General features: G+C 44.0%; 1 protein-coding gene across 22 annotated transcripts in view; it reads left to right on the top strand.

The window, feature by feature from the left end:
- Positions 1-6,036, top strand: part of SORBS1 (sorbin and SH3 domain containing 1) — a 208,518-nt gene extending 202,482 nt beyond the window's left edge. For all 22 annotated transcript variants that reach the window (XM_072971634.1, XM_072971619.1, XM_072971639.1 and 19 more), the window contains 2 exons: positions 165-277; positions 2,772-6,036. In XM_072971634.1, coding sequence (XP_072827735.1) covers positions 165-277; positions 2,772-2,839 — 181 coding nt within the window. In that variant the 3' untranslated portion in view covers positions 2,840-6,036. The remainder of the gene's footprint in view (positions 1-164; positions 278-2,771) is intronic.
- The last annotated feature ends 8,863 nt before the right edge of the window (positions 6,037-14,899 follow it).

Below are 14,899 nucleotides of genomic sequence, written 5' to 3'. Positions count from 1 at the left end.
CAAATGCTAAGTTATTAGAGACATAGCCAATAAAACACTTTTATTCCCACTGGTGAATAGGAAGCCCTACCTAAATGTTGACTGAACTGAATGGGTTTTAAAAACTCACTGTTGAATCCCATCAGTGATTGAAGTCACTTAAGACTTCTTTTTCTCTTCTATAGACTTAGCTACCAAGCACTGTATAGCTATATTCCACAGAACGATGACGAATTGGAGCTCCGAGATGGAGATATTGTTGACGTCATGGAGAAGTGTGACGATGGGTGGTTTGTCGGTACGTGATCTCATCGCGCTTGTCTTACTACTTGTGTGTTGAAGGAATACCTAGCAGTGATGAGTCATGAGAAAAGCAGTATTCTCTGCACAGAAGGAAGAGCCTTCTCGCTTTCTGTAACACCATCAGGAACGCGGGGCCACCATGTTTGCTCTCAAGGCAGTGACGACGGTACTAACACTGAACCTGAAAACCACATATGCCAACCTCTGCTGCATGGAAGCGCAACAGAAGTGCCAGCTTCACTCACGGAGCTCTGTTGGCATTTCTGTTGTGCATCTGTCTGTCCTACATTTGGACATTTTATTTTTTAAAACCAGAATGGAACAACACAGCATTTGAGCCTAGGTTTCTGCCATGAAACTCAAGCTTAGGTGCAGACATTCCAAAAACCTTATTGACTCCAGGCTTTGAATAACTTTACTCAAAGCAACCTGCTTAAGAAAGGATTCACCATCAGGAGGAGACAAAGATCAGAATTTGAGATTCTGTAACAGAACAGATACTTGCTTGATATACTTTCTTACTGAAATTCTCTCAACAAACAGCCTGGAAGGCAAAAATTGTCTTTTTTTCACAGATTCAAAAACTGAGACCCAAAGTGGCTAAGTAACTAGCCCCAAAGTCACCACCCTGGGAGCAAACAGTAGGCCCTGTATTTGAACTCAGGCCCATCGCTCCCTGAGCCTGTGTTCTTTCCACTCAGGCACAGAGATGATGTTGGGAACCACCCACACTCTGTCTCAGTTCTTCCCTTCAACAACTGGCTTTAACTTCTTTCCAAAGACCAACTCTTTCCCGATCTCTCTAGAAGTTTGCTAAAGTGAAGTCATGTCAGGGCCAGCATAAATGGGAAGCCAGAAAGGTTGGGCTTGGCCTCGCCAGCCTCTGAGAAAGCCACCCCCTCCTCCCAGAGCCCCCCACAGCCTGTGGTCCCCACTACCTTGAGTCATCCTGTTCAGAAGGAAACCAGATCTGACAAATCAGCAACACTGAAGCGCAGTGCAAAGTCCAGTAAAAACGTCATGCGAGCCACATATGAAATTTAAAATTTTCTGAAAGCGAGAGTGAAAAAAGTATAAAGAAAGAAACCAGTGAAATTAATTATAATATTTTAAGCCCAGTGCATTCAAAATATTATCATTTGAACATGCCATCAGTATAAAAAAATTGCGAGGGAGGCATTTTACATTCTCCTTTTTGTGCATAGATCTTCAAAAGCCGACATGTGTTTCATAGTCACAGCAAAGCTCGGTCCAGACCAGCCATGTTTCAAGGGCTCAGGAGCCGCACGTGGCTGCCATATCAGAGTGCAGGCTAGTAGGGATCAGCAGTTAAATTCTTCTAGGAACATTTACATTTTTTATGATAACTTGGGATGGGGTGAGGTACTTTCCCGGCCGCTAGCTAAAGGGAGTATTTTAGATTTCTTAATTCTTCAAACGGTTGGAAAAGTGGCCTCATATTCAGACGATGAATAAAAGTAACCAGCAGAGCTCATTTTTCTCACCTGTAAGGAGACGTAGGAGGGCGTCTCTGGGCCTCGCCATCTCGATTCTCTGCAGCCTCCTTGACGGTCCCCCAGCCCCCCTGCCTCGGGCTTCAGCTGGCTGTTTTAGATGTCCTTTAGCTTTGACACGTTCTTTCAGCTTTGAAGTTTCACTTTGGGCAACAACTCCAGCCCCCTGGTAGTTGCCACTTCCAACGTTGTGCTCAGCAGCCTTCTGAGGCCCTATAGAAGCCAACTGGGGAAAGGATGCAGTGATCAAACTGTGATGTCTGCTAATGAGGGTAACGATGACACAACATGTATCTGCCACCACCCCCACCCACCCCCCAGCTTTAGAGAGAGAATCCCAAGGGAAGGAACTAGATTAGGGATCCAGTAATTCTGGATGTGGAGCAGCGCAGAAAAGGGCTTTGTTCCCAGCTGGCTCCGTGGGAACCCCAGCGAACTTTGTGGTAAAGACAGGAAGCAATCTGGGGCTTAGGTCCAGGCTTAGGAGAGAAATTTCCTTTTGATGTGCAGTCATATCCAGTGGACTTTTAGAAATTCTAAATCCCTTGGATAAATGTGGTCGTTCTTCCATAAAGGAGAAGTACTGGAAAGAGCAGCAGGCTGGGAGTCAGAAGACCTGGATTCAGAGCCACCTCGGCAAGTGGTGGGGGCAGAGCTTGGGGTGGTGCGTGCACTTAGCGCTCGTGAGGTCCTGGGTTCAGTCCACCACCAGCAACAACAAAAAATCAAAGTCTGCCTCTGATGCTTATTAAGCTCTCTGAGCTTAAGTTTTCTCATCTGAAATAAACAGGAGTATTAGAAGTGCCCGCCTTGCTTACCACCCAGCATTCTTCTGCAGCCACGAGAAGATAGGGAAAGATTTGGAAACCATATGCTCTTTTCTACAAGCTGCAGAATTGTTGTCAAGGGCTCTCTCTGAACTCATGTGAGTGAGTTTTCTCATTAGATGTGTGTGTTTTGGGTTTTGTTTTGTAGGTACTTCAAGAAGGACAAGGCAGTTTGGTACTTTCCCAGGCAACTACGTAAAGCCTTTGTATCTATAAGAAGACTGAAAACCACAGAGATGATTTTTATTGATGGATGAAGCATAATTCATGAACCGGTCTCTTTATTTAAATGTCAAATCAGTAGGAAAACTAATGCAGTGGATAAAGTAAGAAGCAAAAGAAAGGACAGAGAAGTGTGGTGTTTAAACCCTGAGCCTGTCTGAGCTTACTGCCTATCAGACAGGGCTGAACCATGCAAAAAAGGAATGACGCAAATCTGTATTTACTTAGCTGCTGCTGGGAGCCACTCCAGTCCTGCCCTGCCCTCCCCGGCTTAGGTATCTGACCTGCAGCTCAGTCCAGGAGCAGCAAGGTCTGACCCAGGCTTGCCCAGCTTTGGCTCAAAAGGGCTGTTTAGCCTGCGGGACCCTCGGAACACCTGGCAGGCCCCCAGCCATTCTCCAAGGCTCCACACAGACTCCCCCATCACCCCACAGTCCACCGATCCCCCAGCACGGCTAGAGATCAGACAGGGCTGGAGGGGCACTCCCTAGGCAGCCCCCCACTACCCCAGACCATGTCCCTCACTGGGGGGACATGGGGAAATGGGGTGAAAGTTGGCACCATGCTTTTTGCCTGCATACAGCCTTGCCATGGATACCCCTGCTTTTCAGACAAAAAAAGCACACAAGGCTTGCCCATGGAGCAGGGTGGCCAGGCAGATGGGTAAATTTGTATTTCCGGGTGATTAAAACAAGCCCTGTAGCTCTTGAGGGCCGTTGCAATGGCTCCTTTTCTGTATCACTGGCTTTTATAGGTTCATTTACCAGAATGCCATTGCTACCCTTCCCTTTCTGGGTTGTTTTTGGCCAGGACAGTTTAGGGTTGATAGACATGTTCTCACAGAGAACCAAGGCTGGTGTTCAGTGAGTCATTGAACATGGACCCCGATGTACACTGGGCGCCGGTGCTCCCGGCGGACGAGGTTCACCGTGTCTCCATTTTCACTCCCTGTAGGGGTCCAAGGGCCACTCCAAGTGTGGTGACCCACCCAGGGCTGTGACTCCTGATGCACCCTGGGAGGCTCCTCTGCAGAGTGGAAGGTGCAGGCGCAGTGACCCTAAGTGTGAGGCAGCAAGTCCGCGTCTCCCAGAGGTCTGTCCTTCGCGGGGCCAGAGCCGAGCAGGGAGGCCGCTGTGATGCCCACGGTGTTCAGTCACAACTGTATCCAATTCAAGGATGTTTATCAGCCTCTCTGTTGGATGCCTTGGAGACAAAGATAGAAATGAGCCATCCCCTGCCTCCCAGGAACTCAGTGGTGACTGGGGAGATGGACACACAAAAATAATCAAGAGAGACTGTGATATGTGCTAAGAAGGGTGTGAGAGGAAGAGTTGAATTTTCCCTGAAGGGATCTTAAAAAGCATTGTCTTATTTCTGTCTCCATTCACTCACTTTTTGAACAACTTGGGTACTGGAGGAAGTTTTGTCCGTGGGTAGTTTATGGCTGGAACTATTTGGCACTGTCTTCACGGTCTTCAGCCTCTCATCCTTCCCACAAATACACATCCAAGGTCACAGACAGTAGCAATTCCAGCTCAGTAGGATATATACAGAGACCTCGGCAACTCTGCATAGAGCTCAGAATTGTCCCAGGAGCAATGTCCCAAATTCTGGAGTCTTTATAAATTATAAGGAGGCAGAGTTTGTCTTCAGGGCCTCTGCCTCCAGTTTCATCTTAGGACGCCATTAGCTGCCCACCCCTCCACATCAGGCAGCCACAGTATCCTCCCTTTCTCTCCCTGGCCTTCTTTCAAATGCTGCTCTCAGGAAAGCAACTGGCCACGGATTCCTTCACACTAAAGTGTAAGTGACTGATAAGAGGAATGTGTTACCACCTTCCAGAGACATTCGTTTTTAACTAGCACAGAGCAGAGCCTTAATCCCAAGGGAAAAGGCTGTGGAACTAATTCATGGTGGAGGTGGGGCTGGGGGTACAGGTGGGGTGGATGAGCTTCCTGGGGCAAAGTGACTCCTCGCTATTCTCTAAGGCTCATTGCTTTGGAAGGTCCACCTCACCATCTAAGGGCATTGTGTTTGTCTCTCCTCTCCGCCCAGGGAATACAGTCCAAGTGCACATGCACATGCATTTTGCACAGCAGCATTTCACCCATTTTGGAACGTAATTCTTATATTGGCTAATGTGTTTCCTGGTCTTTCTTAGATGCAAATCATTAATAACATGATCTTGTAAGTTTTTTGAGGGGTGCTTACAAAGTAGGTAATTTTGAACACCTCTTTAAATACAGCTAGAAAATAAACCAATTTGTAAAGCCACATTTGCATATGATGCCAGCCTCACAACTTTGTATATCTCCAGCCTCCCAGGTATGCCTCACCCGATTTGCCCGTTGTTGATACACATGTTAAAATTTGCATCAAACTTCAGCTTCCTGACAAAACAAGGAACAAAGGGTTCCAATTGCTCCTTTGTCTTCAGACATTTAGTAATACAAAATACCTATTTTTATGCTGAGATATTTATACAGGTTTATTAATCGCAAGTGCAACTAACTGGCGGCATGCCCTGCAACACGTTTTGATAGATTAGCCATGCTTCTGGGTTAAGGCAAGCCGCAAACTACTCATCTTTTGCAGTCTCTACTGGGATCAGTACATGGAAAAAAATATCATATGCTTAAGAAGTGGGACTGTAAATATGTATATTTAACTTTGTATAGCCCATGTACCTACTTTGTATAGAAAAATAATTTTAAAAATTTGAACTGAAGGGGGGTAAAATAAGGAAGTCATGAAGTTTTTTGCATTTTTATTTAAATGAAGGAATTCCAAATAACTTACCTGCAGATTTTTAGCACAAAAATAGCCATTGTAAAGTGTAATTTTAAATCATTCTGAGACAGAAGGTAACTGTTCTCAGTTATAGTGGTTTTTTGTTTTTAATTTCTTTTTCTTTTTTTGCAGTCCTATTTATCTGCAGTAGTATTAAGTCCTATTGCTAGAATAGGTTACTACAAGAAAGATTATATTCTGAAAGAGAAATAACTGATCTTATATATAACCAATTAATTTAAAGTATTGCCATTTAGATTACACACCAAGAGCATGTACTATGCACAGATTTTTCTGTTCATCTGTTTTTCTTTATTGCAGTGGATTGATTTGGCAAATAGAGGTTGAATGACTACATTTGCTGCTGTACATACTATTTAATAAACTTTATTTAGAATTGCGTGGCATATGTTCTTACCATTCATTGTTTCTTTCCTTCCCTTGCCAAGTTTCTCAAAGGAGGCTTATATTTACTGCTACACTGTCACCCACCCTTTTCCATTCTAAATCACTCACCACCTGGCTACCACCTCACTACCTTCTGAAGACCCCACTTCTTCCTCTAGCCTCAATAAGCTAACTCCATGACTCTCTGATTTGATTAACTTTGACCATTTCACCATTCTTTCTAAAATACGTTTATATTTGTTCGGATTACAAAAATAATGCTTATGGAGGAGAGAGAAATTAGGAGTTTGGGATTAGCAGATACAAACTACTATACATAAAATAGATAAACAAAGTCCTCCTATGTAGCACAAGGAGCTACATTCAATATCTTGTAATAACCTACAATGAAAAAGATGTATAACTGAATCACTACACTGTGCAACAGAAACTAACACAACATAAATCAGCAATATTTCAATAGTAAAATAAAAACAGGTGGAAATGTTCGTGCAAGTTAAAATAGATACTTTGAACAAACAAAAATACATGTGTCTCTAAAAGCAAAAGTGAAACAAAATGTGTATAATGGGTCTCGATTTACTCCACAAGACATGGGTACAGAAAATGAAACAGCACTTGGTTTTTCTAACCAGGTTAAATCTGGCTTCTCTTGCTGTGGTGGCTGAAAATTCAGTATGTCCTGTTCCCTCCCAAACCCAGCATGTCGAGGCCGCGCACTAGGGATCTACCTTTCTTGGCACCTCCCTTTGGGGTGGAGTCTCCTACAGCAGCGTGGGTCTGTCCCGTAACAGCAAACCCCAAACCTCCACTCCACCCTCTCTGGTTCTGTCCTTCAACTCAAAGCCCCTTTGGGGTGACTTGGTGGAATTCCCCTTGGGTAAACCTCAGTCCTAGGAAAGGGTCATCTCCCAGGGTCTGACAGCCTTGATACTGGGCCCTGCCTTCCATCCCGTCCAACATATCTGTCAGCTGTACCCTCCAAGTACCTTCAGAACCCAACCCCTTCTATCACCATGGTCCAGGTCATTTTCTCACCTGATCATTGCAGTTACTTTCTAACTGGTGGTCTCCCCACTTTCACGCTGGCACCCCTCTACTTCAGTCTGAACAGAGCCATCAGAGTAATCATTTGCAAGTCAATCCAAACCCTCTAGTGGCCTGTCCTGTAAGAGTGGTACAATGGCCTCGAGTCCCTCAGACACTGTCCTGCCCACTACCTTACCTCTGGCTTTGTTTCTCATTGTTCCTTCAAGCCACACAGTCCTTTTTCGCCTCAAACTCAGTCAAGCACACTTCTGCTTTAGTGCTGTCTCATTTTCCATGCCTCTGTCTTCATACTTCATGTACACGCTGCCCCTGTGCCTGCCTGGAAGACCTTCTCCTCTAGAGCTGCATAGCCTCCTTCCTTCCTTTGTGTTGCCTTCTCAACGAAGCTTTCTCTGGCCACTTTATATGTCACAGGACCCTACAGCCTCCACCCCAGCATTCTAGCCCCTGTCCCTTCCTCTATGCTTCTCCACCACACTCATCAGCATCACCGTTGTGTTTTCACAATCAATCGTATAAAACCCACGAGGGTAAGGATTCTGTTTTGCAGTTACATGCCCAGCACCAAGAGTCCCTAATTAGTTGGCACTCACTTAATTCTTTGTTGATCAAATAGATGAGTGAATAAGTAATTGAATGAGTGAGCCCCTCTAGACCAGAGATCCGAGGACTCAGAATGTGAAAGAAGGGAACCATCATTATGCCACTTTCTTAAAACAGCAGAAGCAAATTAACCTCTCCAAATATTCTGGGAGCATACAAACGTGGAAAGTCAACCTTCTCTGGTGACAGTCCTCTCCCCTCGGAGATCACCTAACTATCCAATACACGGTCCCCTGAGCCTTTTCCTTTGCACATTCAAAACGCACATCTATAAACAAATCCTTTACTTAGTCTTACACACTTTTTTCCCACCAACACTAGAACTTGGACATGTTTCCATAATTTACTAAACCAATCCCTTATTAATGATGCAACAGTTTGAGGCTACTGCCAGCTTTTTACCACAACAAACAATGCAGCATTGAGTAGAATTATTGGCACAAAGAACAGGAGGATTTCAAATCTTAAAGACGTATCGCAAAATTGCCTTTCAAAAAAAAAAAAAAAACACACACTAATTTACACACAAAGTCCCTGGAGTGTCTGTTTCCCCACCACCCATCTGTCTACTTCCACGGAAGGCTGTTCCTTGGTTCACCTGCCTTTTGTTTGGCCAGCAATTTCTTAGTCCTCTGTCTACATCTTCCCTACATCTCAGCCTGCTGTTATTTTCTCTCCACACAAGCTCCTTCAGGAAGCAGATTCCTCACAACAGAATTTGGCCCAGAGAATCGACTGTCTGAGGGCGGTAAGTGGTGGAAAACTAGCATACTTGTGGCTGTTGAGCACAGCGCTGGGACGAGGGCGCTGGAGCCAGCCTCAGGCAGGAGTGACTCCAGACACTCAGGCTTTCCCTCTCTGCATCTGTCTGATTCTTGGCTCCGTAGGTCTTGTTCGGCTGCATTTTCACCTGCTGAGAGTGGTCACAGGAACCGTGGCTGCAGGCAGCTCCAGCCTCATTCCTCCAGTTCTCTGACTCTAGACCAGGTGAAAGGGCCTCCCTGCTCAGCTTCCCTGAAAGTAATTCCAGGCCCTGGCACGCCCAGCTTGGATAGCTACCCTTCCTTGACTCGTTGCTTTGGTTAAAGAGGCTGGCGTGTGATTGGCAGGCCCACCAGGACGTCATGAAATAGGGGACTGGAAGTGGCCAGGGGAGGCGGCACTGCTATAAGATGGGAGGAAGACAGCTGGACAGGTAACTCCTTGGTCCAATATGCAAACTGAACTCGGAGTGTTACTATGACAAAATCTGGAACGTGGAACACTATTTTCCTCTCCCAGGACAGACTTCAGTGTAGCTGAGTGTTGGCTCTGTGTGCTGAAGCGCTGAGAGCCAAGGTCCTGAGAAGGACATGTAGGAGATGTCCATCCAGAGGGGCCTGATGCGACCCAGGGGATGTGCACAACTGCATCACACGCTAAATGTATGGGGACTCTTCTGAAAGGGAGCTAAGATTCGTGTCTCCAAAGTCATGTGTTTGGATGAGTTGTATGCTGATGTCTTTGCCATGTCTCAGCGTGTAGAAATCAAGCCTGTCTCAGGGACACTTACTGGAGGCCTCTTAGGACAAACCAGTTACTACTTGATAATTGGTAATTCGTGGAATGTATGAGCCGAGAAGGTGGTTCAGATCGAAAAATGTAAGAAAATTTAAAATGATGATAAAGAATATGTATATATATATAACTGAATCAATACACTGTACACCAGAAACTAACACAACACTGTAGTTTCAATGAAAATAAAAATAAATAAAATGAATCCACAGATGCAAATGCGCTGGATGAGAGATGAGTGACCATGTGACACCAGAGTTTATGAGGTCAGTCCTGGAGAACTACCGCTCTGCTCTCTAGCCCTGCACTGTGGCATTAGAGGCAAGGTCCCCGGTAGACTGAGTCTCTCTGGCCCCTCCTGGCTGACTCATTTTTAAAATGACTTCTCACGCATTCAGATCCAACTGCAGAAGAGGTAGATCTGAGAATCATCTTCAAAACAGCATAAATCATGTAGATTGATGAGAACTTATCTTAGCAATGTCAGCAGATCTCAAAGTATGGTCACCCCTCGGAAACCCTAATCCCTCTCAGGAGATTCATAAAGTCAAAACTGTTTTCACAACAATGTTCAGACACTTGTGGTAGCCAGCTTCCATGAATGTCTTCAGCTCACCTGCTGGTATTCACACTCTTGTGTGGTCCCTTTCTGCCTTCTAACAGGGTTGGACTGCATGACTAATAGAACATGACAGAAGAGATGGTCTGTCACTTCCAAGTTGAGGCCATAAAGCCATTGTGGCTTCTGTCTCTTGCTTGGACTACACTTTAGAACTAAGTCCTAGTTGTCATGTTAGATAAATGTGCTAATTCCTCCAAAAGGAGAGGTATTAAGGATTAGAAATGATCTGAGAGTCAGAAGGCCTGGGATCAAGTGCTTGATACTTATTAGGTCTTGAGACCTCATAAATGCCACGTAAGTTCTCTGAGCCTGGGTTTCCTCACTGGCGGAGATGTCTGAACCAAAGAGGGGTTTCCATTAGGGAGAAGGAACAGGAAGTGATGTTTGAAAGGCAACCTGCAGTGCCCACCAATGCTCTCCCATTATTCCAGTGCCTACTGTGTACCAGCACTTCCCATGCATTATCTTGTTTACTTCTCACACCAAACCTATGAGATAGGTATTCTTATCCCCATTTACAGGTGAGAAACCTGAGACTCACGTGTTCAGCCCAAGGGCACAGAGCAAGGAAGTGGATTCTGTCTGATTCCAAAGCCAGTGTCCTTTCCATCTGATCACACTCTATTGCCTCCAAGGGACAGCCATCAGGACACATCTGCAGACTCTTATACCTTCAGATCATCTAAAGTTTACCCAAAGATTATAACATCTCCAAGAGTGAACTCACGGAATCATGATAACAGGGTTAACCATTTGATGAATACCGATTACGTGCTGGAAAATTGACAGTTCGGCAAAAGATATGCGTCCCTCCTCAGTCTGCCAGAGCCAACCACAGCAGCGGTGGCACAGAGGAAATCCTCACGTATCCCTACTGAATTCCATGCCATCTAATTGTTTACTACTCACAGCCTCTCAGAAGTGTGGTCCAGCCTCACTGCCTGTACTCCCTCACCACCACACCAATCCTCCACTGTCTGCACTATGAAGCGTCACAGATCTAAAAAGCTAAAAGGCCACCAAGAACTTTGTACTCCCTCATATTTTCTGTATGTTAAGAATGACTTCAAACAACAAGTTTACACTGTATAGCACAGGGAACCATATTCTGTATCTTGTAGTAACTTATGGTGAAGTAGAATATGAGAACGAATGTGTGTTCCTATGTAGCTGAAGTATTGTGCTGTACACCACAAACTGACACATTGTAAACTGTACTTCAATAAAAATATATTTTTAAAATACATAAGTAAAAAATAATGGCTTCAATTGCAGTAGCAGGTGGCCCAACAAGTGACAACTAATATGACACAGATCTGTTTCACATTTCACAGAAAAGCAGGCAGGGCTCTGGGTTCCTGTTTCTGATTCTCCTGGCCTTTCTCTCATCATTATTATAAGGTGGCTACGATGCCAACTCCAAGCATATCCTCTTTTCTTTTTCTTTTTTTTTTTGTATTGTTTTTTAATTGAAGTATAGTCAGTTTACAATGCTGTGTCAATTTCTGGTGTACAGCATAAAACTTCAGTCATACATGAATATACATATATTTGTTTTCATATTCTTTTTCATCCTAAGTTACTACAAGATATTGAATATAGTTCCCTGTGCTACACAGTATGAACTTGTTGTTTATCTATTTTTTATATATTAGTGTCTGCAAATCTCGAACTCCCAAGTTCTGCCTCTCCTTCCCTCCCCCTTCCCCCTCTGGCATATCCTCCTAATACAACTGTATTTGAAGGCAAGAAGCAGCACATAGCACAGATTTCTTCTCTTTACATGTTTCCCTCATTAGGGAAGAAAAAACTTTTCCAAAAACCCCCCAGCACACATCTTCCCTCATTTAATGGCTGGAGCCAATCAGGTGGCTATTCCTGACTGTAAAGAAACTGCTGAAGGGAGGAGGCAAGGCAAGGAAGGGTTGGGAATGGCTTTAAGTAGCCAATCAGCAGTAAGTATCACAAACTAGCCCTGCCTGGATGCTCTTTTTCTTTGGCTTCCAAGAGTCCTTCCTGCCTGGCCCTTTACTATTTCTTCAAATTCTTCTCATCCTCTTCTTATCCCTTTAATATGGAGGCTCCCCCAGCTTCTCTTTATAATCTGTTACCTGGGCAATCTCAGCTATTCTCCTTGCTTTATTACCACTTCTTTTCTGACAAGTTGCTTTTTTTCTATTTTTTAAATTAAACAGTACAGATACTACCTGTGGATTCAAGACTGCAACATCAACTCTCCCTGGGTCTCCAGACTGCCAGCCTGCCTTGCAGATTTCAAACTTGTCAGGGAAAATAGAGATATTATTCATTAGAAACAGTTAAAGCTGTCAGAACCATTTGTTGACCGCTGAACAAGATACATGGGAATTTGCAATATCCTGTTTCTGAATGTCATGCACAAAACCTACAAATAGAGATCCTACTGTCAAGATATAGAATGTATGGGATAGGCAGGAAGGGCCAAGATGATGGAGTAGACGGAGCCGGAGCTCACCTCCTCTCACAAACACACCAAAATCATAGTGAACTGTGGAACAACCATCAATAAAAAAGACTCGAACCTACCAGAAAAGATCTTCCATAATTCAAGACAAAGAAGGAACTGCAATGAGACAGGTAGGAGAGGCAGACTTGTAACATGACCAAATCCCATAACTTCAGGGTGGGTGACCCACAAACTGGAGAATAATTGTATTGTAGAGGTTTTCCCAAGGAAGTGAGAGTTCCTAGCTCCACGTCAGTCTCCCCAGCCTGGGGGTCCAGCACTGGGAAGAGGAGCCCCCAGAGTATCCAGCTTTGAAGGCAAATGGGGCTTAATTACAGGAGCTCCACAGGACTGGGGGAAATAGAGGCTTCACTCTTTAAGGATGCACATGAAATCTTACACTCACTAGGACCAAGGGGCAAAAATCAGTAATTTCATAGGATCCTGGGCAAGACCTACCTGCCAGTCTTGGAGGGTCTCCTGGGGAAGAGCAGGGTGGCTGTGGCTCACCCTGGGGACATAGACACAGTAGCAGACCTATCAGGGTGTACTTATCTGCATGAACTCTCCTTCCTGGAGGCAGACATCTTACTTGGGTCACTAGCACCAAGACCTGGCCCCACTCAACAGCCTATAGGATCCAGTACTGGACACCTCAGGACAAACAACTAACTGGGTGGGGACACATCCCCATCCATCAGCAGACAGGCTGCCTGAAGACTTCCTGAGCCCACAGCCACCTCTAGACATGCCCCCAGACACAGCCCTGCTCGCCAGAGGACCAAGACCCAGCTCCACCCACCAGTGAGCAGGCACCAGCCCCTCCCACCAGGAAGTCTGCTCAAACCTGAAAACCAACCGCATCCACCAGGGGGCCAGACGCCAAAAGCAAGAAAACTAAGACCACGCAGCCTGTGGAATAAGTCTGCAAACACAGGCCAGACCCTAACCTGGGACCAGTTAGACACTGGCCCTTGGGTGACGAGAGGGGAGTGCACTGCTGGGACACACAGGACATTTCCTACAGAAGGCCAATTCTCCAAGGTCGAGAAACTAACCTACCACATACATAAAAATACAAATAGAAATTTAGATAAAAATGAGGCAGCAGAGGAATATGTTCTAGACACAGGAACAAGAAAAATTTCAGAAGAAGAACTAAGGGATGAGGAGCTAGGCAATCTACCTAAGTAAAGTTAATCTATTTAAGAAAGAGTTCAGAGTAATGATTGTAAAAATGATCAAAGAACTTGGGAGGAGAATGAATGCAGAAAGCAGGAAGTTAGATGTTTTCAACAAAGAGTTAGAAAATAATCAAGAACAAAAGCTGGGCTGAAGAATACAACAAATGAAATGAAAGACACTAAAAGAAATCAATAGACTAAATGAGACAGAAGAATAGATCAGTGAGCTTGAAGACACTAGTGGAAATCACTATTGCAGAACAGAAAAAAGAATGAAAAGAAATGAGGACAGTTTAAGAGACCTTTGTGAGGACAACAAGCTCACTAATATTTGCATTATGGAGGCCCCAAAAGGAGAGGAGAGAGAGAGAAAAGATGTAAGAAAATAGCTAAAGGCTTCCCAACCATGAGAAAGGAAACAGTCACCCAAGTCCAGGAAATACAGAGAGTCACACAGGATTAAACCAAAAAGGAGGACGCTGAGGCACATAGTAATCAAATCAAAAACAATTAAAGATATGGAGAAAATATTAAAAGCAACAAGAGAAAAGCAATAAATAACATACAAAGGATACCAGCTGATTTTTCAGCAGAAACTCTGCAGGCCAGAAGGAAATGGCATGATATTAAATAAGTGATGAAAGGTGAAAATCTACAACCAAGAATACTCTACCCAACAAGGCTCTCACTCAGACATGATGGAGAAATAAAAAGCTTACAGAAAAGCAAAAGTTGAAAGAATTCAGCACCACTAAACCAGTTTTACAACAAATGCAAAAGGAACTTCTCTAGGTGGAAAAGAAAAGGCCACAGTAGAAACAAAATTATTAAATAGAAAACCTCACTGGTAAAGACAAACATAAAGTAAAGGTAGGAGATCATTCACATACAGACTAGTAGGAAGGGTACAAGCCAAAAGTTGTAAGACCATTTGTATCCACAATAAACAGTTAAAGGATGCACAAAACAATTAGAAGTAATATATAATATCAAAAACAGTCATCATGAGGAGGGGAGAGTACAAATGCAGTTATTTAAAATGCATTTGAAATTAAGAGATCAGCAACTTAAAGCAATGATATGTATACATATGTGTGTGTGTATGTATGTGTGTATATATATATATATTGTGTGTGTGTGTGTATTGCTATACCAAAACCTCATGGTGACTGCAAACCAAAAATCTATGATATACACACAAATAAGAAAAAGGAATCCAAACATAACACTAAAGATAGTCACCAAATCACAAAAGAGAATACAAAGGGAAATAAGACATACAAAACAAATCCAAAACAATTAACAAAATGTCAATAAGAACATATCAATAACTACCTTAAATGTAATGAACTAAA

This window comes from Vicugna pacos, chromosome 11, assembly GCF_048564905.1.
Source record: "Vicugna pacos chromosome 11, VicPac4, whole genome shotgun sequence".
Classification (NCBI taxonomy): domain Eukaryota; kingdom Metazoa; phylum Chordata; class Mammalia; order Artiodactyla; family Camelidae; genus Vicugna; species Vicugna pacos.
Note: the sequence above shows the minus strand (reverse complement) of the source record. Positions and strands in the feature narration are given on the sequence as shown.